The 26,202-nt window shown below is 45.2% G+C and overlaps 1 protein-coding gene across 6 annotated transcripts in view; it reads left to right on the top strand.

Annotated features, from left to right (window-relative positions):
• Positions 1 to 26,202, top strand: part of tanc2b (tetratricopeptide repeat, ankyrin repeat and coiled-coil containing 2b) — a 251,693-nt gene that overhangs the window by 184,236 nt on the left and 41,255 nt on the right. For 4 of the 6 annotated variants that reach the window (XM_014179853.3, XM_014179852.3, XM_082970515.1 and 1 more), the window contains 3 exons: positions 10,145 to 10,261; positions 15,899 to 16,047; positions 25,473 to 25,677. In XM_014179853.3, the coding sequence (XP_014035328.1) occupies positions 10,145 to 10,261; positions 15,899 to 16,047; positions 25,473 to 25,677 (471 nt within the window). Of the gene's footprint in view, positions 1 to 10,144; positions 10,262 to 15,280; positions 15,457 to 15,898; positions 16,048 to 25,472; positions 25,678 to 26,202 lie in introns of those variants that run through there. The other 2 variants (XM_014179860.3, XM_014179855.3) reach the window with 2 other exon arrangements.

Raw genomic sequence — 26,202 nt, 5'->3', positions numbered from 1 at the left:
ACTACACTCTATCACACTACCACACTACACACTACCACACTATACAGTACCACACTACACTCTATCACACTACACACCACCACACTACCACACTACACACCACCACAATACCACACTACCACACTACCACACTGCACACTACCACACAACCACACTACCACATTCTCACACACACACTACCACACACACACACTACACACTACCACATTCTCACACACACACACTCACACACACCACACACACAGTACACACTAGCACATTCTCACACACACACTACCACACACACACTACACACTACCACACACACACACTACACACTACCACGTTCTCTCACACACACACTACACACTACCATACTAACACATTCTCTCACACACACCCTACCACACTACCACACTACACACTGCCACACACACACTACACACTACCATACTACCACACTACCCACACCCTTCTCACACACACACTACCACACTACCACACTCCCGCACACTACCACACACACACTACACACTGCCACACACACACTACACACTACCACATTCTCACACACACACTACACACTACCACATTCTCACACACGCACTACACACTACCACATTCTCACACACACACTACACACTACCACATTCTCACCACACACTACACACTACCACATTCTCACACACACACTACACACTACACACTACCACATTCTCACACACACACACTACACACTACCACACTACCACATTCTTACACACACACTACACACTACCACACTACCACACACACACTACACACTACCACACTACCACATTCTCACACACACACTACACACCACCACACAACCACACTACCACATTCTCACACACACACTACACACTACCACACTACCACACACACACTACACACTACACACTACCACATTCTCTCACACACACTACACACTACACTACCACATTCTCACACACTACACACTACCACATTCTCACACACACACACTACACACTACCACATTCTCACACACACACACTACACACTACCACACACACTACACACTACCACATTCTCACACACACACTACACACTACCACACACACACTACCACACTACCACATTCTCTCACACACACTACACATTACCACATTCTCACACACACACTACACACTACCACATTCTCACACACACATTACACACCACCACATTACCACATTCTCACACACACACTACACACCACCACACTACCACATTCTCACACACACACTACACACTACCACATTCTCACATTCTCACACACTACACGCTACCACATTCTCACATTCTCACACACTACACAGTCCCACATTCTCACACACACACTACACACTACCACACTACCACATTCTCACACACACACTACACACTACACACTACCACATTCTCTCACACACACTACACACTACCACACAACCACATTCTCACTACACACCACCACACTACCACACTACCACACTACCACACCACCACACCACCACACTACCACACCACCACACTACCACACCACCACCACCACACCACCACACTACCACACTGCCACACTACCACACCACCACACTACCACAATACCACACCACCACACTACCACACTACACACCACCACACTACCACACTACCACACTACCACACCACCACACTACCACAATACCACACCACCACACTACCACACTACACACCACCACACTACCACACTACCACACCACCACACTACCACACCACCACACCACCACACTACCACACTACCACACTACCACACCACCACACTACCACAATACCACACTACCACACTACCACAATACCACACTACACACCACCACACCACCACACTACCACACTGCACACTACCACAATACCACACTACACACTACCACACTACACACTACCACACTACACACTACCACACTACACACTACCACACTACACTCTATCACACTACCACACTACCACACTACACTCTATCACACCACCACACTACACACCACCACACTACACACCACCACACTACACACCACCACACTACACACTACCACAATACCACACTACACTCTATCACACTACCACACTACACTCTATCACACTACCACACTACACACTACCACACTACACAGTACCACACTACCACACTACCACACTGCACACTACCACACAACCACACTACCACATTCTCACACACACTACACACTACCACACACACACTACACACTACCACATTCTCACACACACACTACACACTACCACACACACTACACACTACCACGTTCTCTCACACACACTACACACTACCATACTACCACATTCTCTCACACACACTACCACACTTCCACACTACACACTGCCACACACACACTACACACTACCATACTACCACACTACCACATTCTCACACACACACTACCACACTACCACACTACACACTGCACACTACCACACACACACTACACACTGCCACACACACACTACACACTACCACATTCTCACACACACACTACACACTACCACATTCTCACACACACACTACCACATTCTCACACACACACTACACACTACACACTACCACATTCTCACACACACACTACACACTACCACACTACCACATTATCACACACACACTACACACTACCACACTACCACATTCTCACACACACACTACACACTACCACACTACCACATTCTCACACACACACTACACACTACCACACTACCAAATTCTCACACACACACTACACACCACCACACAACCACACTACCACATTCTCACACACACACTACACACTACCACACTACACACTACCACCTTCTCACACACACACTACCACCTTCTCACACACTACACACTACACACTACCACATTCTCACACACACAGTACACACTACCACATTCTCACACACACACTACACACTACACACTACCACGTTCTCTCACACACACTACACACTACATGCTGCCACATTCTCACACACTACACACTAACACATTCTCACACACACACACTACACACTACCACATTCTCACACACACACACTACACACTACCACACACACTACACACTACCACATTCTCACACACACACTACACACTACCACACACACACTACCACACTACCACATTCTCTCACACACACTACACACTACCACATTCTCACACACACATTACACACCACCACATTCTCACACACACACTACACACCACCACATTACCACATTCTCACACACACTACACACCACCACACTACCACATTCTCACACACACACTACACACTACCACAATCTCTCACACACACTACACACTACCACACAACCACATTCTCACTACACACCACCACACTACCACACTACCACACTACCACACTACCACACCACCACACTACCACACTACCACACCGCCACACTACCACACCACCACACTACCACACCACCACACTACCACACTGCCACACTACCACACCACCACACTACCACAATACCACACCACCACACTACCACACTACACACCACCACACTACCACACTACCACACCACCACACTACCACAATACCACACCACCACACTACCACACTACACACCACCAAACTACCACACTACCACACCACCACACTACGACACTACCACACCACCACACTACCACACTACCACACCACCACACTACCACAATACCACACTACACACCACCACACCACCACACTACCACACTGCACACTACCACAATACCACACTACACACTACCACACTACACACTACCACACTACACTCTATCACACTACCACACTACCACACTACACTCTATCACACTACCACACTACACACTACCACACTACACAGTACCACACTACACTCTATCACACTACACACTACACACCACCACACTACCACACTACACTCTATCACACTACCACACTACACACCACCACAATACCGCACTACCACACTACCACACTACCACACTGCACACTACCACACAACCACACTACCACATTCTCACACACACTACACACTACCACACACACACTACACACTACCACATTCTCACACACACACTCACACACACACTACACACTACCACACACACTACACACCACCACGTTCTCTCACACACACTACACACTACCACACTACACACTGCCACACACACACTACACACTACCATACTACCACACTACCACATTCTCACACACACACTACCACACTACCACATTCTCACACACACACTACACGCTACCACACTACCACATTCTCACACACACACTACACACTACCACATTCTCACACACACACTACACACTACCACACTACCAAATTCTCACACACACACTACACACCACCACACAACCACACTACCACATTCTCACACACACACTACACACTACCACACTACACACTACCACCTTCTCACACACACACTACCACCTTCTCACACACACTACACACTACCACATTCTCACACACACAGTACACACTACCACATTCTCACACACACACTACACACTACACACTACCACGTTCTCTCACACACACTACACACTACATGCTGCCACATTCTCACACACTACACACTAACACATTCTCACACACACACACTACACACTACCACATTCTCACACACACACACTACACACTACCACACACACTACACACTACCACATTCTCACACACACACTACACACTACCACACACACACTACCACACTACCACATTCTCTCACACACACTACACACTACCACATTCTCACACACACATTACACACCACCACATTCTCACACACACACTACACACCACCACATTACCACATTCTCACACACACTACACACCACCACACTACCACATTCTCACACACACACTACACACTACCACATTCTCACACACACACTACACGCTACCACATTCTCACACACTACACAGTCCCACATTCTCACACACACACTACACACTACCACACTACCACATTCTCTCACACACACTACACACTACCACACTACCACATTCTCTCACACACACTACACACTACCACACAACCACATTCTCACACACACACTACACACTACCACACTACCACATTCCCACACACACGCTACTCACAGAGACTGTCTCAAATATATAGTGCACAGCTACCTGCATCCGCATATAGATATTTATAAGCTCATTTGCCGAGTGGATTTGCCTACTGCCATCCATCATGCCGTCACTCTGCCTGGCTGGTAAGGGCCTTCCTAGCTGCCACACGGAGCCTGTACTGCTGTACTGTAGGAGAGCTGCAGTCCCAGGGATTACACTGCTGCTAGTGTAGGTTTCCCACACTGTATATGTTTTTACTAGTATCTGGTTATCCTCAATGTAGACTGTGTGTGTTTGTGCGTGTTTCAAGTTTTATTAGTCGTATATACAGGATACACATGGTATACACCGTCCAATGAAATGCTTGCTTGAAGGTTCCTTCTGGACAATGCAAAAACAATAAGAAATAATAAAAGATAAGAATACGAACAAAAGATAAATGACTCAATAGAATAGAATAAATATTTTAGCATAATTATATTACAGGAAGGTACAATTTAATGGCCAATATTTATACTTGTTTTGGGGAAGGGGTGATTGGGGGACAAGTGTTTAAATTGTGCATTATTTAGCAATAAAAATGCAAGTCTGGTAGCAGCAGTGTGTGTGGTGTGTGTGTGTGTGTGTGTGTGTGGTGTGTGTGTGTGTGTGTGTGTGTGTGTGTGTGTGTGTGTGTGAGTGAGTGGATGAGTGTGTGTGTGTGGATGAGTGTGTGTGTGTGTGTGGATGAGTGTATACAGTTGAAGTCGGAAGTTAGTTTACATACACTTAGGTTGGAGTCATTAAAACTTGTTTTTCAACCACTCCACAAATTTCTTGTTAACAAACTATAGTTTTGGCAAGTCGGTTAGGACATCTACTTTGTGCATGAAACAAGTACATTTTCCAACAAGTGTTTACAAACAGATTATTTCACTTATAATTCACTGTATCACAATTCCAGTTGGTCAGAAGTTTACATACATTAAGTTGACCGTGCCTTTAAACAGCTTGGAAAATGACAGAAAATGATGTCATGGCTTTAGAAGCTTCTGACTAGCTTCTGACTTCTGACTAATTGACATCATTTGAGTCAATTGGAGGTGTACCTGTGGATGTATTTCAAGGCCTACCTTCAAACTCAGTGCCTCTTTGCTTGACATCATAGGAAAATCAAAAGAAATCAGCCAAGACCTCAGAAAAAAAATTGTAGACCTCCACAAGTCCGGTTCATCCTTGAGAGTAATTTCCAAACACCTGTAGGTACCATGTTAATCTGTACAAACAATAGTACGCAAGTATAAACACCATGGGACCACGCAGCCGGCATACAGGTCAGGAAGGAGACGCGTTCTGTCTCCTAGAGATGAACGTGCTTTGGTGCGAAAAGTGCTAATCAATCCCAGAACAACAGCAAAGGACCTTGTGAAGATGATGGAGGAAACAGTTACAAAAGTATCTATATCCACAGTAAAACGAGTCCTATATCGACATAACCTGAAAGGCCACACAGCAAGGAAGAAGCCACTGCTCCAAAACTGCCATAAATAAGCCAGACTACAGTTTGCAACTGCACATGGGGACAAAGATCGTACTTTTTGTAGAAATGTCCTCTGGTCTGATGAAACAAAAATAGAACTGTTTGGCCATAGTGACCATCGTTACGTTTGGAGGAAAAAGGGGGAGGCTTGCAAGCCAAAGAGCACCATCCCAACCGTGAAGCATGGGGGTGGCAGCATCATGTTGTGGGGGTGCTTTGCTGCAGGAGGGACTGGTGCACTTCACAAACTCGATGGCATCATGAGGCAGGAAAATTATGTGGATATATTGAAGCAACATCTCAAGACATCAGAAGTTAAAGCTTGGTCGCAAATGGGTCTTCCAAATGGACAATGACCCAAAGCATACTTCCAAAGTTGTGGCAAAGTGGCCAAGGACAACAAAGTCAAGGTATTGGAGTGGCCATCACAAAGCCTTGACCTCAATCCTATAGAAAATTTGTGGGCAGAACTGAAAAAGTGTGTGCAAGCAAGGAGGCCTACAAACCTGACTCAGTTCCACCAGCTCTGTCAGGAGGAATGGGACAAAATTCACCCAACTTATTGTGGGAAGCTTGTGGAAGGCTACCTAAAACGTTTGACCCAAGTTAAACAATTTAAAGGCAATGCTACCAAATACTAATTGAGTGTATGTAAACTTCTGACCCACTGGGAATGTGATGAAAGAAATACAAGCTGAAATAAATCATTCTCTCTACTATTATTTTGACATTTCACAATCTTAAAATAAAGATGTTATCCTAACTGACCTAAGACAGGGATTTTTACTAGGATTAAATGTCAGGAATTGTGAAAAACTGAGTTTAAATGTTTTTGTCTAAGATGTATGTAAACTTCCGACTTCAACTGTATCTCTGAGTGAGTGAGTGAGTGAGTGAGTGAGTGAGTGAGTGAGTGAGTGAGTGAGTGAGTGAGTGAGTGAGTGAGTGAGTGAGTGAGTGAGTGAGTGAGTGAGTGAGTGAGTCAGGTAATGTATGCTAAGCTGCGGAGTGTCAGTGCAGTTGGTCAGTCCAGTTCAAGTGTTCAGTAGTCTGATGGTATCAGACTTCATGCTCTGATACTGTCTGACAGTAAGGGAGAGAACAGCTCGTGGCTGGGCTGTGTGGGATCCCTGATTATGCTGCAGGCCTTCCTCAGGCACGATATCGAGTAGATGTCCTGGATGGGTGGGAACACGGCCCTAGTGATGTACTGGGCTGTCTTCACCACCCGCTGGAGGGCCTTGCGGTCATGGATGGAGCAATTCCCGTACCAGGCCATGATGCAACCGGTCTGGACACTCTCGATGATGCAGAGGTAGTATTTGGGGAGGACCTGGGGCGGCATGCCACATTTCTTCAGCCGCCTTAGGAAGTAGAGACACTGTTTCTCCCTGTTGACAATGGTGGTGGTGGTGGTGTTGGTCCATGTCAAGTCCTCAGTGATCTGGACACTGAGGAACTTAAAACTACTGTGTGTGTGTGTGTGGTGTGTGTGCTACCCAATGCTGAGTCATTAATTGCTCTAAACACTACCCTACATGCAGAACTGTTCTCAATAGTATAGTATTGTAGATCATGGTGCTGGAGGGGCTTCTCTGTGATTGAGTCCTCTCCTGGCTGTGACTCAGTAGGGCTTCTTGTCACTGTGGCCTCTGTGCTGCCTGGCTCTGTGCTGCCTGGCTCTGTGCTGCCTGGCTCTGTGCTGCCTGGCTCTGTTACTTCCTCTGTTCTGCTGGGGAACTGAGTCGTGTTAGTCAACTTCCTCTTCCATACTGTACTGTACACTGACAGTGGCATTCAGTAGACTGGTATAATGTATCTCTTATCACTCCTCAGCCCTCTGTGTTCGCCTGTCTTGAACCCTGAGCCAACTCAACAGTGCTGAGTTGTTCTTGCTGTACTCCAGTTGTTGTGAGGCATCGTCAGAGGGGCAGATGTTTCAACCGCCTCTTGACATGCAGCCTGGCCCAGTTGGGGCATATCCTCTGTCTGTATGTACACTACAGACAGTAGCTTCAACCTATCATGACAGAGAAAAGGGTGAACAGTCACAGTATCTTAAGGGCATGCCATATAGTTCTATTTTCCTAAATGTGTCTGTTGAACCAAGTCTTCGGTATTGGGTAATAGACAGACAATGTGATAAGCTAGGTATATGTGGCTGAGAATGGTGGAGTTATTTTGCATAATTGTCCAACACCAGCCATTTAGGGGAGTGAGAGCCCACACTCAGTGGAGCGAGAGAAAAGCTGCTTAGAATATGTCATGGGATTCCAGCTAAGCTAGCCTATTAAATTAACACCTGTTTGGAATGGGGATCAGTTTCCTCTTGAACTGCATTGTCTTACGTCAGATGGCGTCTCTCAACCAAACGGTTCAGTTTGTCATACATTTGTGTAACAGATAGACATCTCTGTAGTGGTTATCCTGTGACGTGTACATCCCTGGCTAGCGTGATATTGCATCATAACATTGCTGGTGCAGCACATAGGGATGTGTGAAACTTCCTCCTCAGCCTCAAGTGTCGCCTCATTAGCTAGTTTTTGAGGTGACATGATCGGGTAAGACGCTTGAGGAGGGCGGTCACGTGTGTTTGTGAGGCAGGGGTTCTGAGTTTGCGGCAGGTATGGGCTGAATCGGGAGGAACTGGTACTCGCTAAGCAAGCAGCGTGACGTCTTTTACACTGGCATAACATTCAAGTTCAGAATGTGTCGCCATTACATTCGTCTATAAAACTGATCCAGTGTACACCTCACTTGAGGAAGTCCGCTGTTATTTCATTATTTCTGTTGTATTTTATTCTATTACATTCTATTCTAAGCCAAACAGATTTGTCACATCCGCCACCCCCAAATTTGTAACGTTCTAACATTCTCGACACCTTTCCTGTTATGTGGAAGTGATCTGTTGACAGGTTGGCTGTCGGAGTCGGGTGTGAATACATTCCCAAAATGGATGTATGTCATTTGCATTCTTGCTGTGATTGCGTCACTAGGCATGCTGACAGTGACATTTGCATTTGTCAGTGCTGTTAAGTTTAGAGAGGATGATTATTCAATAGAAGTCTATGAGGATGTTTGACATTCTGTTCTATGTTATACTGTAAGTATCATCTTTACCTCCCGATAGTTTTAAATGCCCAAGGAATGTGGTTAGTGGATTTGGTATCATAATGTATAGGACTAATGTATAGGAAGTTGGCTTGGTGTTCTGTATACTATATGACACTGTAACAATCCTGTTTCTCTTGAGCTAAAGTTGTACCTGTGACCAAACTCAAATGAGCGACTTGGATAAGCTTTGCTGCGTGTTAGTCATTTCAATGTGCCGACGCAATCTCTTAAGCTCTCTCTGTCTGTCTCCCCCTCTCTCTTCTATCACCGTCTGTCTCCCCCCCTCTCTTTTCTTAAATGTGGGTGTTCTGTGTGTGTGTTGTCTCCTTCTATATATATGTGTGTGTGTGTGTGTGTGTGTGTGTGTGTGTGTGTGTGTGTGTGTGTGTGTGTGTGTGTGTGTGTGTCTGTGTGTGTGTGTGTGTGTGTGCATTCTGCTCCCAGCCCCCCTGCGGAAAGCAAAATTTGTGGAGAGCCCTCGCATTCCACAATCAGAGCTTGGCTCCCCTACACACACCTCCTGCACTGCCAAGAACCACGGCCTGGATACATACTGCCCCGGTAAGTCTGCTATGCTCCTCAAGTCCCCACAGCTATGGCCTTGTTTGTTTTTCAATGTTTTTACTTTGGTATGTTTTATAGTACTGTCTGTCCATCTCTGTTTGTGTGTCTGTCCGTCAGTCCGTCTATCTGCATGTGAGTGAGTGCAGATTGAATGTGTTTGTCAGAGCTAAGCAGTGTTTGGTTCTGTCTTTCACTGCATATTTTACAGGAACTGCACATCGCTGAGGTCATTAGTTGAATTGCTTTCTTGACGCTCCCCCGTTCAGCCTTTCTAGTTCGCTGTCACTATCTAATCCTCTCCCTCGCTTCCTCTCTCTTTACCTCTCTCTCTACGTCTACCACCCCCTCGCTCCCTCTCTCTTTACCTCTCTACCTCTCTCTCTACGTCTACCACTCCCCCTCGCTCCCTCTCTCTACCTCTCTCCCTCGCTCGCTCCCTCACTCCACTCCCACACCTCGTCTTTGGTTTCTGTTTAGATCACAGCGGACCTTTCATCTGTAGCCCTGCAGAGAGTCCAGTTCCCTCTCTCCATCCCTCCCCAATCCATCCCTCCATCCCCCTCTGTCCCACCACGGGAGGAAAACATCACCTTGGGTCAATCAAGGATAGAACAAATCAATTCAAATGTGTTTTTTTCTGTATCGATTTTTTCATCTTTCCTGCAATCTGGTCTCTAAGTGCAGTCATTGAGAATAGCGCCATGTAGCTTGGTAATATCTCCTGACATTTGTGTTGGGATACAATCTGCCTATATGGATTTGACTCAGAAGAACACTAATCAATGGATGGAGACGTGAAGAAAAGTTCGATAGTCGTCTCAATATGACAGACAGAGCACTTCACGCCGTCTTCACCTGCCAGTATCTCCAAAACCTTCGCTCTATGCGTGTGTTAAGTACATTCTGATATCTGCACTCTAATGTAGTGAAGAGCTTGATGTCGCGTTGAATCTGCGACATAATCTGTATCAACAAGAAAAGACTGTCTGGTAGTAGTCAGTTAAATGTGACGAAGGCATGCTGTTAGTACTGTGTGAGAGTAGTATGGATTGATTTGAACAGGAATTCTGCTCAGTAGGGAAAAGCCAAGAAAAGATGAGCTTTGGCCTCCCACATGGAACGAATGGCAGACGCGTTAGCTTTTATCAAGAGGTCTTAGGGAACGTGTAACAGCCTGATTATAAGTTTAACATCTGATCCTAGGACAGAATACTAGACCATAGTTCCCGCTCTGCCTCTGTGTGTGTGTGTGTGTGTGTGTGTGTGTGTGTGTGTGTGTGTGTGTGTGTGTGTGTGTGTGTGTGTGTGTGTGTGTGTGTGTGTGTGTGTGTGTGTGTGTGTGTGTGTGTGTGTGTGTGTGGACGACCAATCAGCATAGCCTCCACTGTTATTTTACTGTACAGTGTACAACTCATTGTGGGGGAATGTGGGGGATTACTTGGCTTAACCCTCCTGTCTCACCTCACCTGTAACCCCTGATCTGCTGTGGTATGGGGGGTACAGGGCTGGGCCTCCCATGCCTGCTCCAACATGGACAGCTGATCTCTCCTCCTTCGGCACGAGGCAGGCAGATCCAAAAATCAAGTCAAATTGTATTTGTCACATGCTTCGTAAACAACAGTTGTAGACCAAGAGTGAAATGCTTACTTATGGGCCCTTCCCAACAATGCAGAGAGAAAAATAGAAAAATAATAACACATGGAATCAATACACAATGAGTAGTGATAACTTGGCTATATTCATGGGGTACCAGGGCTGGAGTCAATTCCATTTAAATTCCAGTCAATTCAGAAAGTAAACCAAATTCCAATGACACATTTTCGTAATTGAAAAGCATTGAGGATAATTGCCATTGGAATTTCAGTGTACTTCCTGAATTGACCCTGACCAGTACCGAGTTGATGTGCAGGGGTATGAGGTAATTTAGGTAGACATATACAGTGTATTCAGAAAGTATTCAGACCCCTTGACTTTTTCCACATTTTGTTACATTACAGCCTTATTCTAAAATTGATTAAATCGTTTTTTCCCCCTCGTCAGTCTACACACAATACCCCCTTATGACAAAGCAAAAACAGGTTTTTAGACATTAAAATACTGAAATATCACTTTTACTTAAGTATTCAGACCCTTTACTCAGTACTTTGTTGAAGCACCATTGGCAGCGATTACAGCCTCGAGGCTTCTTGGGTATGACGCTACAAGCTTGGCACACCTGTATTTGGGGAGTTTCTACCATTCTCCTGTGCAGATTGTCTCCTCTGTCCGGTTGGATGGGGAGCGTCGCTGCACAGCTATTTTCAGGTCTCACCAGAGATGTTAGATCGGATTCAAGTCCGGGCTCTGGCTGGGCCACTCAAGGACAGTCAGAGACTTGTCCCGAAGCCACTCCTGCGTTGTCTTGGCTGTGTGCTTAGGGTCGTTGTCCTGTTGGAAGGTGAACCTTCGCACCAGTCTGAGGTACTGAGTGCTCTGGAGCAGGTTTTCATCAAGGATCTCTCTGTACTTTGCTCTGTTCATCTTTCCCTCGATCCTGACTAGTTTCCCAGTCCCTGCTGCTGAAAAACATCCCCACAGCATGATGCTGCCACCACCATGCTTCACCGTAGGGATGGTTCCAGGTTTCCTCCAGACGTGATGCTTGGCATTCTGGCCAAAGAGTTGTTGTTGTTTCTCATGGTCTGAGAGACCTTTAGGTGCCTTTTGACAAACTCCAAGCGGGTTATCATGTGCCTTTTACTGAGGAGGGGCTTCACTCTGGCCACTCTACCAAGGCCCTTCTCCCCCGATTGTTCAGTTTGGCCAGGCGTCCAGCTCTAGGAAGAGTCTTGGCGGTTCCGAAGTTCTTCAATTTAAGAATGATGGAGGCCACTGTGTTCTTGGCGACCTTCAATGCTGCAGACATTTTTTTGTACCATCTCAAGGATGATCAATGGAAACAGGATGCACCTGAGCTCAATTTCGAGTCTCATGGCAAAGGGTCTGAATACTTATGTAAATAAAGTATTTCCGTTTTGTTTAAATATACATTTGCGAACATTTCTAAAAACCTATTTTCGCTTTGTCATAATGGGTCATCGTGTGTAGGTTAATGAGGAACATTTTCAATTTAATCATTTTTAGAATAAGGCTGTAAAGGAACAAAATGTGGAAAAAGTAAAGGGGTCTGAATACTTTCCGAATGCACTGTAGGTAGTAGGGGTAAAGTGACTGGACAACAGGATATATAATAGACAGTAGCAGCTTATGTGATGAGTCAAAAGAGTTATTGCAAAAGTGGGTATATGCAGATAGTCTGAGTAGTTATTGGGTTAACTATATAGCAGTCTTACGGCTTGGGGGTAGAAGCTGTTCAGGGTCCTGTTGGTTCCAGACTTGTTGCACTGGTACCGTAGTGGAGAGAACAGTATATATCTTGGGTGGATGGAGTCTTTTGACAAATTTTAGGGCCTTCCTCTGACACTGAGGTCCTATATAGAGGTCCTGGATGGCAGGGAGCTCGGCCCCAGTGATGCACTGGGCCGTACAGACTACCCTCTGTAGCGCCGTGCAGTCAGATGCCAAGCAGTTGCCATACCAAGCAGTGATGCAGCAAGTCAAGATGCTCTCAGTGGTGCAGCTTTTTGAGGATCTGAGGGCCCATGCCAAACCTTTTAAGCCTCCTGGGGGGGGAATACGACTGTGTTGGTGTGTGTGGACCACGTTAATTCCGTGGACGGCCGGGAGAGAAACCGATGCGCCTGGCCGTCTGCACAGGAACACATTGCTCCTCGCTGCCCGCCACGCCGCCAGATAGTTGCCATGGCAACCCTCTGTCTCTCCCCAGGAATCTGAGTGAAGGGGACTAAGAGAGGGAGAGGGGGCAAACACACAAGCGCTTGCTATATATTCAAATTCTGTAGGAGGAGTGTAGACTGATTGATGTCTTACAGACAAGGAGGAATGCTTGGAGTTCCACTGAGGGCTAAGGGCATGTTTGTAAGGACCACTTTACTGTGTCTGAGTTCTGAGGGTCATATAATGTGTAGTGTGATTACTGCAGTCGCCTGTGAGTGCATTGTTGTTTATGTAGAATGCATGAATTACATAGTAAACACCATCCCAATGGCACCCTTTCACCTTGGTCTAATGGTCTAAACCTCTAAGGTCTGTTTACCTGTCGGTCTGGTCTGACCAGTCAGTCAGAGAGAGGGGAGGGGAGGGATAGTAGGGAGAGAGGGTCGGAGACCTGGGTTGTATTCATTAGTGCAATTATTTAGTAATGAAAACAAGTTTTTCTTATTGGACAAGTTGAGGTAGGTCCCTCCCTGTTTCAGCCCGTTTGCTTCCGTTTGGTTCCTTTTGAATACACCCAAAGAAAGCAGCTGTTCTAATCTACAGTGTCTCACCACTGTTTAGTTGAACACCATCATCTTCTGTCAGCTGTCTTTCTTTGACGTTCCCATGACCACATCAAACACCCATACACCACACACAGCAGAGAGAAACCAGCTCTTCAGCTGAGATCAACACGTTACCCAGCAACACCCCACCCATAACAAAGTAGTCCACCAGTTGCAGTATCAGGTATTAGTTTAACAACAACATCCTGGTATTGTGCCCTCATGACCAGACCAGAGCAGGATCTCAAGAAATATAAACAGTAATGAGGACTGTGAAACCTCCAGCATTGCTAGAAGTGTCTTCTATATTATCATCATATGATATAGTTTCAGAGTTTCAGAGGATATTCAGTCCCTCTCCAATATAGGTGTGTACATGCCAGTAGACAGTGTGAGTAGAGTGATTCACATCTATTATTTCTCTCTTGCTCTCCCTCTATCACTCTCTCTCCCTCTATCTATCTATCTCTCTCTATCGCTCTCTCTCTCTCCCTCTATCTATCTCTCTCTATCGCTCTCTCTCTCTCTCTCTCTCCCTCTATTGCTCTCTCTCTTACAAACACACACACAGACACGTACACATACACACACCCTGCCCTCACACAGGTGAGGGGCGTATTCACTTACCTCATCCAAACACAACGCTGACTGTGTGGGATGGGAACAGTTGTGTGTGTGGAGGAATCTTTACAGGCATGTCATGTCATGGCTAGAAGGGGTTGGCTGTCTCAACGCCAGTGTGTCCAGTTCAGTCTCAATCTCAGGAGAATTTACCTCTGATGCACAGTTCTTCTCTCAGGGGTGGTTCAGGTAGAGACTGTTTCTTTTTTCTACTCTATTAGGTTTCTACTCTACTCTACTATATGCCTTCTCGCGTTTGTATTCTCTTTGTGATTTTGTGATTTGTACTGAACATTTTTCAGCAGGAGAATATGTAGCTAACATGTTCAGGTGTTGCACATTTTTCTGAGTTGGGGCTTGAACAGGTTAGGAACATTTATCCAGCAGTTTGTTCCTCCGCTTTGATGTGAATCTTTTAATTTTCATGTGCTAGACTGCTCCTTCTATAGTCTATCCAAGGTGTGGTTGCCTTCCAGGTCAAGAGACTCTGTTTTACTTGTTTTACACTCACTCACAAACACACTTCTTTCTCCACTCCTTCTCTCTGTCTTTCTCTCTCTTCCTCTTCCACCGCCCCCTCTCTCTCTCTCTTTGTCACTTTCCCCCAACTCTCTCGCCTCTCTCTCTGTAGGGGAGTCAAGCGGGGAGCTGGGGCCCCCTCCGTCGGTGGATGAGGCAGCCAACACATTGATGACGCGCCTGGGCTTCTTGTTGGGAGACGAAACTAGTGAGGGGCCAGACGGAGAACATTACAGCATGGACGAACCAGACGACAGACAGGTGTGTGTTTGGCCATCCCACAATGCTAACCCCTCCTCTCTCTACTGCTTCCGCTCTGAGAGGAAAACCTCTCTCCCTATTTGTGATATCTTGAGATTCCATTTGGTGTTCCTCTATCTCTGATTCAATTTGAGAAACACACATACCTGGGATGTGATAACTTCCCTTCTATCTGACAGTTTGATGACCTCCTTGTCAAATCAAGTCAAATTGTATTGGTCACATACACATGGTTAGCAGTTGTTATTGCGAGTGTAGTGAAATGCTTGTGCTTCTACTTCCAACAGTGGAGCAATAGTGGAGTGGAGACCTTGGCATTTTTCCTATTTTGTTGCCTTACAACCTGGAATTAAAATGTATTTGGAGGGGTTGTATCATTTCATTTACACAACATGCCCACCACTGTGAGGAAGCAAAATATTTTTTATTGTGAAACAAACAAGAAATAAGACAAAAAAATGAAAACTTGAGCATGCATAACTATTCCCCCCCCCCCAGTCAATACTTTGTAGAGCCACGTTTTCAGCAATTATAGCTGCGAGTCTCTTGGGGTATGTCTCTATAAGCTTGGCCCATCTAGCCACTGGGATTTTTGCCCATTCTTCAAGGCAAAACTGCTCCAGCTCCTTCAAGTTGGATGAGTTCCTCTGGTGTACAGCAATCTTTAAGTCATACCACAGATTCTCAATTGGCTTTGACTAGGCCATTCCAAGTCATTTAAATGTTTCCCATTAAACCACTCGAGTGTTGCTTTAGCAGTATGCTTAGGGTCATTGTCCTGCTGGAAGGTGAACCTCTGTCCCAGTCTCAAATCTCTTGAAGACTGAAACAGGTTTCCCTCAAGAATTTTTCTGTATTTAGTGCCATTTATCATTCCTTCAATTCTGACCAGTTTCCCAGTCTCTGCCGATGAAAACCATCCCCACAGCATGATGCTGTCACCACCATGCTTCTCTGTGGGGATGGTATTCTCGGGGTGATGAGAGGTGTTGGGTTTGCTCCAGACATTTTAGTCTCATCTGACCAGAGTACCTTCTTCCATATTTGTTGGGAGTCTCCCACATGCCTTTTGGCGAACAACAAACGTGTTTGATAATTTTTTTCTTTAAGCAATGTCTTTTTTCTGGCCACTCTTCCATAAAGACCAGCTCTGTGGAGTGTACAGCTTAAAGTGGTCCTATGGACAGATACTCCAATCTCTGCTGTGGAGCTTTGCAGCTCCTTCAGGGTTATCCCTGTAGCTCAGTTGGTAGAGCATGGTGTTTGCAATGCCAGGGTTGTGGGTTCAATTCCCACGGGGGGCCAGCACAGGGGAAAAAAAAAAAAATGTATGCATTCACTACTGTAAGTCGCTCTGGATAAGAGCGTCTGCTAAATGACAAAAAAAAAAAAAAAATAATAATAATCTTTGGTCTCTTTGTTGCCTCTCTGATTAATGCCCTCCTTGCCTGGTCTGTGAGTTTTGGTGGGCGGCCTTCTCTTGGCTGGTTTGTTGTGGTGCCATATTCTTCCATTTTTTAATAATGGATTTAATGGTGCTCCATGGGATGTTCAAAGTTTCAGATATTTTTTATAACCCAACCTTGATCTGTACATCTCCACAACTTTGTCCCTGAGCTGTTTGGTGGTGCCCCTTGCTTAGTGGTGTTGCAGGCTGGGGCCTTTCAGAACAGGTGTATATATACTGAGATCATGTGACAGTTCATGTGACACTTAGATTGCACACAGGTGGACTTTATTTAACAAATGATGTGACTTCTGGAGGTAATTGGTTGCACCAGATCTTATTTAGGAGCTTCATAGCAAAGGGGGTGAATACATATACACGCACAACCTTTCCATTTTTATTTTGCAGAATTCTTTGAAACATGTTATTTTTTTCATTTCACTAAACCAATTTGGACTATTTTGTGTATGTCCATTACATGAAATCCAAATAAAAATCCATTTAAATTACAGGTTGTAATGAAAGAAAATTGGAAAAATGCCAAGGGGGGTGAATACTTTTGCAAGGCACTGTAATAAGTATTCTAACTATTCCACAACAACTACCTAATACACACAAATCTAAGTAAAGGAGTGGAATAAGAATACATACATATAAATACAGTGGGCTCCAAAATTACTGGCACCCCTGACTGGCAATGCACAAACAATACTTTAAAAAATAGAAACAATATAATTATAGAGAGAAACTCAAAATACGAACATGTGAGAAATACTGTACTTTATTAATGTTTCAATGGAACCCACCAAAATCATAAAATTATTTAATACAAAATACATTTGACCAAAATCAAGGTTTCATAATTATTGGCACTCCTCATTTAGTACTGCAACCACCTCTGGCAAGGATAACAGCATGGTCTTTTCCTGTAATGTTTGACAAAGTTAAGGAACACATTTGGAGGGATTTTGGACCATTCCTCTATGCAGATCCTTTCAAGATCCTTCACATTCTTGGGTTTGCGCTTATCAACTGCCCTCTTCAACTCAGCCCAGAGGATTTCAATTGGATGGAGGTCCGGCGACTGACATGGCCATGGCAGAACATTGATTTTGTTGTCACAGAACCATTTCTGTGTGGATCTTGAGGTATGTTTTGGGTCATTGTCTTGTTGGAAAGTCCACATACGGCCAAGTCCCAGCCTTCTGGCAGAGGCAACCAGATTGTCAGTCAAAATTACGTGATACTTGGTGGAATTCATTATGCCATCAATCTTAACCAGTGCCCCTGGATCTCTGGAATTAAAACAGAACCAAAACATCACTGACCCACCAACATATTTCACCATGGGTATGAGGTGCCTCTCCTTGTATACATCTCTGTTTCGACGCCAAACATGCCGATGCTGTATCTGACCAAAACGTTCAATTTTGGTCTCATCTGACCAGAGCACCTTCTTCCAGTCATAATTTAAATGACGTTTGGCAAACTCCAAGCGTTTGCATCTGTGTCTTGGGGTCAGAAAGGGCTTTCTTCTGGCAACCCTTCCAAAGCGCCTGTGGTTGTGGAGGAGGCGTCTGATGGTGCTTTTTTAAACCTGGTGACCCCAAGACGCCACCAAGGCCTGCAAATCTGTCACAGTGATTCTTGGGTTTTTTGTTGCTTCTCCCACAATCCTCCTCCCTATCCTGGGGGGCAAAATGCATTTGCGTCCTCTACCCTTGAGGTTTTCAGCTATTCTGTATCTTTTGAATTTTTAAATAATTGCCCTGACAGTGCTCAGTGGTATATTCAATCGTTTGTGGATCTTCTTGTTGCCGTTACCAGATTTATGAAGGTCTACGACCATCTGTCTCTTTTGAACTGCCAGTTCTTTTCTTTTCTTCATGGTGTTGGATGACAAAGGGATATTGATGCATGTTACCTCATTTTGATACCCTAGTGAAACAGGAAGTGATGTAATGGCTCAATATAGTTCCTTAACACTTAGATAAACTTAAATAAGTGGAATTTAATTCCTGGTTATTTACAATAATATTTAAGGGTGCCATTAATTGTGAAACCTTGATTTGGAGGACATTGATTTTTAATTAAATCAATAAATGATTTTGGTGGATCCATTTAAAGCATTAATAAAGTACTGTATTTCTCACATGTTGGTATTTTGAGTTCATCTAAAATATATGTATATATATTTTTTGTTTTACCTTTATTTAACTAGGCAAATCAGTTAAGAACAAATTCTTATTTACAATGACGGCCTAGGAACAGTGGGGTAACTGCCTTGTTCAGGGGCAGAACGACAGATGTTTACCTTGTCAGCTCGGGGATTCGATCTAGCAACCTTCCGGTTACTAGTCCAACACTCTTACCATTAAGCTACCTGCCGTTTAAGTATTGTTTGTGCATTGCCAGTCAGGGGTGCCAGTAATTTTGGAGCCCACTGTATATGGATGAGCGATGACCGAGCAGCATAGGCAAGATGCAATAGATGGTATAAAATACAGTATATACATATGGAATGAGTAATACAAGATATTTAAACATTGTTAAAGTGGCATTATTGAAGTGACGGGGAATCCATTTATAAGTGGCCAATGATTTCAAGTCTGTATGTTGGCAGCAGTCTGACTGTGTTAATGATGGCTGTTTAACAGTCTGATGGCCTTGAGATTTTTTCAGTCGCTCGGTCCCAGCTTTGATGCACCTTGGTGCACCTGCTGTTTCGGTTAGTTATTATTGTTTTATTTCACTGTAGAGCCCCCAGGCCCGCTCAATATGTCTTAGATAGCTCTTTTGTCCCACCCCCCACACATGCGGAGACCTCACCTGGCTTAACTGGTGCCTCCAGAGACACAACCTCTCTAATCATCACTCAGTGCCTAGGTTGACCTCCACTGTACTCACATCCCCTTGTCTGTACATTATGCCCTGAATCTATTCTACCACGCCCAGATATCTGCTTCTTTCTCTGTTCCCAACGCACAAGACGACCAGTTCTTATAGCCTTTAGCCGTACCCTTATCCTACTCCTCCTCTGTTCCTCTGGTGATGTAGAGGTTAACCCAGGCCCTGTAGCCCCCAGCACTACACCCATTCCCCAGGCGCTCTCATTTGTTGACTTCAGTAACCGTAAAAGCCTTGGTTTCATGCATGTTAACATTAGAAGCCTCCTCCCTAAGTTTGTTTTCTTCAATGCTTTAGCACACTCCGCCAACCCTGATGTCCTAGCCGTGTCTGAATCCTGTCTTAGGAAGGCCACCAAAAATTCCGAAACTACAACATTTTCCGACAAGATAGAACTGCCAAAGGGGGCGGAGTTGCAATCTACTGCAGACAGCCTGCAGAGTTCTGTCATGCTATCCAGGTCTGTGCCCAAACAGTTCGAGCTTCTACTTTTAAAAATCCACCTTTCCAGAAATAAGTCTCTCACCGTTGCCGCTTGTTATAGACCCCCCTCAGCCCCCAGCTGTGCCCTGGACACCATATTTGAATGAATTGCCCCCCATCCATCTTCAGAGTTCGTACTGTTAGGTGACCTAAACTGGGATATGCTTAACACCCCGGCCATCCTACAATCTAAGACAGATGCCCTCAATCTCACACAAATTATCAAGGAACTTACCATGTACAACCCTGAATCCGTAAACGTGGGTGGTTGTTGTCCTTAATGATCTTTCTGTCCTTCCTGTGACATCAGGTGCTGTAGGTGTGATGCGTTGTGCAGACCGCACCACCCTCTTGTTTACAGTCTGTTAATACACATATATAAGCCAGGACACAACACATCAAAGGAAACTCACTAAATTATCCTCCATCGAGGTATTTTACTTTTCCAGTTTTTCAGTTTCTCCACTGAGCATAAACTGTCTACCTCCCTAATAAGGTCATTATATAACAAAGTTCTTAAATTATTTATTTATCTTGGTGTCTCAACTTCAGTCGTCGTTCATTAATATATTCTGCCACTTTGGTGTGCTGATATCCAGCAGGTTGACTAAGCCTAATATTTCTCTTACCACTGACTGAACCTGGGCTGCTAAGTGGCATTTGCTGCGGGGACTTGCGGAGCAAGGGCATTAGTGAGGTCGGGCACTGATGTTTGGCGATTAGGCCTGACTCGCAGTTGACCAATTCATCCCAAAGGGTGTTCGAAGGGGTTGAGGTGATGGCTCTGTGCAGGCCAGTCAAGTTCTTCCACACCGATCTCGACAAACTATTTCTGTGTAGACCTCGCTTTGTGCACGGGGGCACTGTCATGCTGAAACAGGAAAGGGCCTTCCCCAAACTGTTGCCACAAAGTTGGAAGCACAGATCGTCTAGAATATCATTGGAACTAAGGGGCCTAGTCCAAACCATGAAAAACAGCCCCAGACCTTTATTCCTCCTCCACCAAACTTTACAGTTGGCACTATGCATTCGGGCAGGTAGCATTCTCCTGGCATCCGCCAAACCCAGATTCATCCATCGGACTGCCAGATGGTGAAGCTTGATTCACCACTCCAGAGAACATGCTTCCAATGCTCCAGAGTCCAATGGCGGCGAGCTTTACACCACTCCAGCCGATGCTTGACATTGCGCGTGGTGATCTTAGGGTTGTGTGTGACTGCTCGGCCATGGAAACCCATTTCATGAAGCTCCCAACGAACAGTTATTGTAGTGACGTTGCTTCCAGAGGCAGTTTGGAACTCTGTAGTGAGTGCAACCGAGGACAGACTAATTTTATGCACTACGCCCACACAGCAAACAATTTCAAAGATTTTACTGAATAACAGTTCATACAAGGAAATCAGTCAATTGAAATAAATTCATTAGGGACTAATCTATGGATTTCACATGACTGGGCAGGGGTGCAGCCATGGGCCTGGGAGGGCATAGCTGGGGAGACAGGACCACACACTGGGGAGCCAGGCCAAGCCAATCAGAATGAGTTTTTCACCACAAAAGGGGTTTATTTCAGACAGAAATTCTCCTCAGCACCCCCCCTCCCCCTCTTCAGATGATCCCGCAGGGAAGAAGCCGGATGTGGAGGTCCTGGGTTGGCATGGTTATACGTGGCGTGCGGTTGTGAGGCTGGTTGAATGTACTGCTCCCCATCCTTCCTGACAGAGCTTGAGAGGATCTACAGAGAAGAATGGGAGAAACTCCCCAAATATAGGTGTGCCAAGCTTGTAGCGTTATACCCAAGAAGACTCAATGCTGTAAACGCTGGCAAAGGTGTGACTATAGGGTCTGAATACTTATGTGAATGTGATATTTCAACAACAAAAACATATTATACATTTGCAAAAATGTATAAAAACCTGTTTTTGCTTTGTCATTATGGGGTATTGTGTGTAGATTGATGAGGGGAAAAAAACAATTTAATCAATTTTAGAAGAGTTTGCGATGGCACTGTATATCTTGCCACAATAAGTGGCACATTTAAATAAGTACATTTAAACAGCAGATGAGCTGCTTTCTGTACCTCAAACCTAATTTGACACGTCTACGTTTTACAGGAGAGGGAGAGAGAGACAGTTCAAAAACAAAAAACAATTCTGATAAACTCCCATATCTACTGGGTGAAATACCACAGTTTGCCATCACAGCAGCAAGATTTGTGACCTGTTGCCACAAGAAAAGGGCAACCAGTGAAGAACAAACAACATTGTAATACAACCCGTATTTATTTTCCCTTTTGTACTTGAACTATTTGCACATCACTACAACACTGTATATAGACATAATATGACATGTATAATGTCTTTATTCTTTTGGAACTTCTGTGACTGTAATGTTTACTGTACATTTTTATTGTTTATTTCACTTTTGTTTATTATCTATTTCACTTGCTTTGGCAATGTTAACATATGTTTCCCATGCCAATAAAGCCCTTGAATTGAGGGAGGGAGAGAGGGGACGGACAGCGCTAGCTGTTGCTTCAGCTAGGTGTGTTATGGACTGTATAGGTATGGGCTGACGCAGTGTGGCTAACCGATTAGACTGATAGCGCCTGCTAGATGTTAGTGCTGTTACGCTGTAGTGGTGGGGGTGTATAGAGAGGTATGTGAGAGAGGTTCATTCAAGTGGCTTCTCACTCTAGAGAGTGAAAAGTAGTGCACAATGTAAGGAATAGGGTGCCATTTGGGATAAGGGTGGTGACTCATCGTGGACCCCTGCCGTGTGTGCTCCCTCTACAAAGTCAAATTTTCCAATATTTTCTTCACAAATATAGCCTGCCCTAAGTATCTTTTTTTTTTTTTTGATCCATGAAAATACATTGAACCTCTCAAGGGCGGCAATATGAGGATATTAAAGGATACGTTTCCTTTAACTGTAAAAATCAATATACGATAAACTTTCAGTTTGGCTACAGTAGGTAGGATTGTTACAGTAGCTGGGATCTCTGCAGGATCGCTAAAGCCTATTGGCTTAGGGAGGAAGGTGACCTTCTCAACCTCCAGAAAGCCGGCCATTAATTGCCTGACCCCTCTCCACCCCTCTGCCTCTCCACGTCTCTGCCTCAGCAAGGCAAAGATCCAAGCATCCAAGTTCAATCCAATTCTACCGTGCATTTTAAGGTCAAATGGTCAGACTAACACACAGAGGAGATGTCCCAAATGGCATCCTATTGCCTATGTAGTGCTATACATTTGAAGTAGTGCACTATATACGGAATAGGGTGCCATTTGGGATGCAAACCAGAGTGCACTAGCCCAGCAGATGGAGGTTATGCTGCTTGCTGAATAGAGGTGCTGTGTGTGTTCGTTTTCTGCTAGCTTCTCACAGACTGACCCTGTAAATGTGCCGATTGACTGCTCTCTTCCAAACCCTGAGTAGGGGACAGCTCTTTCTGGGCCTGCCCAACTCATTGACTGTAGAGGCCCCAACCCCCGTAGGCCCCAGGAGTGTGTGTGTGTGTGTGTGGGGGGGGGGGGGGGGGGGGGGTTGGCTGAGATGAGAGGGAACACGTAATGGACAGCATGCGACCTGACCTGGCTTTCTGCTGTCCTGTCACTACAGCTCTGACTGACTCACACTGACCAGGAAGACCAGGGGCAGTCTGACTGTTACATAGACTGGATACAAAGGGGGCTAAGCAGTTGAGGCTTGGGGTTGAGTTGAGGCTATGGGAGGGCGTGTGAGGGGGAGCCATGGTCTTCTACAATAGATTAAGTGTATATGTCATATGCACATGGTACACAGTACATTGAAATGCTTTCTTGCAGGTTCACCTCTCAACAATGCGACATAATAACAATAAGATTTAAGTAAGTTAAGCATAATAACAAATAAGCTCAATGGAATAAAAATAGAGTACAAATAGCATACATTTAAATACAAGGAAGGCACTCCAACTCATTTACAGTAGGATATTTACACAGTATATTTGCACAATAAACCTGTTTTTGAAGCACTAGGCAGCTACGTGAACTGAGAGTCCTTTACCTTACAAATAATGACTGTGTGTGTGTGTGTGTGTGTGTGTCTATGTGTGTGTGTGAGCGTGTGTGTGTGTGAGCGTGTAGATTAGCCATGCCAGAATGCCTCTCTCCCTGTCGTGCCCTCTCATCCTAACCTGAGCTGACATCAGGGAGGGGCACGGCAGGGGGTAGTAACATTGTGACAGGTAACATCCAATGGGGGAAGGGTCAGGAACTGTTTAAAGCTCTCTCTCTCTCAGCAAGGCTGTGGAATCATTCTGCTGCTAGAGATCAAATGGAAGCTTCAGTACTATTGGTCCCAGATAATTATACACCTACACAGAACGCAATGGAAGACAGTAGCATGGTTTCCAGTCTCCACTACCAGGCTCAGTGCTTACTAGAGCCAGAGATGTTTGAAACCGAGAGACTCAACATGTGATTACTTCCTCCATTACCTTGTGGTGGTAATTTGCTCCTCTCCTATTGATGGTGGGCTCAATCGTCTTGGTTTTCTGGGGAGTGTGTATGGGCACGGGCTTGGGCACTGACTTTGTGTATTTCTCCTCCAGGACCTGGCTGGTAACCAGAGGATCAGTCCGTGCTCCACCCTGACCAGCAGCACAGCCTCCCCCCCGGCCGGCTCCCCCTGCTCCACCCTGCCGCCCGGTGCCGATGGTGCCATGCCTGGGGGTAACCAGGGCAACAAGGACCACGCCTACGGATCTGTCACCAGCCCCACCTCCACCCTGGAGAGCCGGGACAGCGGCATCATCGGTGAGGGGGATGGGCTATATATACACACACACATGAACGCACACATGCATACATATAGTCAGACCAATACCCCATAATGACAAAGTGAAAACAGGATTTTCTAAATTTTGGCAATAAACTGAACCTTATTTACATACGTTTTCAGACCCTTTTCTATGAGAGTCGAAATTGAGCTCAGGTGCATCCTGTTTCCATTGATCATCCTTGAGATGTTTCTACAACTTGATTGGAGTCCACCTGTGGTAAATTAAATTGATTCGACATGTTTTGGAATGGCACACACCTATCTTTATACGATCCCACATTTGACAGTACATGTCAGAGCAAAAACCAAGCCAAGAGGTCGAAGAAATTGTCCGTAGAGCTCCGAGACAGGATTGTGGCACAGATCTGGGATCTGGGGAAGGGTACCAACATTTTTTGCAGCATTGAAGGTCCCCAAGAACACAGTAGCCTCCATCCTTCTTAAATACAAGTAGTTAGGAACCACCAAGACTTTTCTTAGAGCTGGCTGTCCGGCCAAAC

Source organism: Salmo salar, chromosome 28, assembly GCF_965601325.2.
Source record: "Salmo salar chromosome 28, fSalSal1, whole genome shotgun sequence".
NCBI lineage: Eukaryota > Metazoa > Chordata > Actinopteri > Salmoniformes > Salmonidae > Salmo > Salmo salar.
This window is presented reverse-complemented; position numbering and strand designations above follow the sequence as displayed.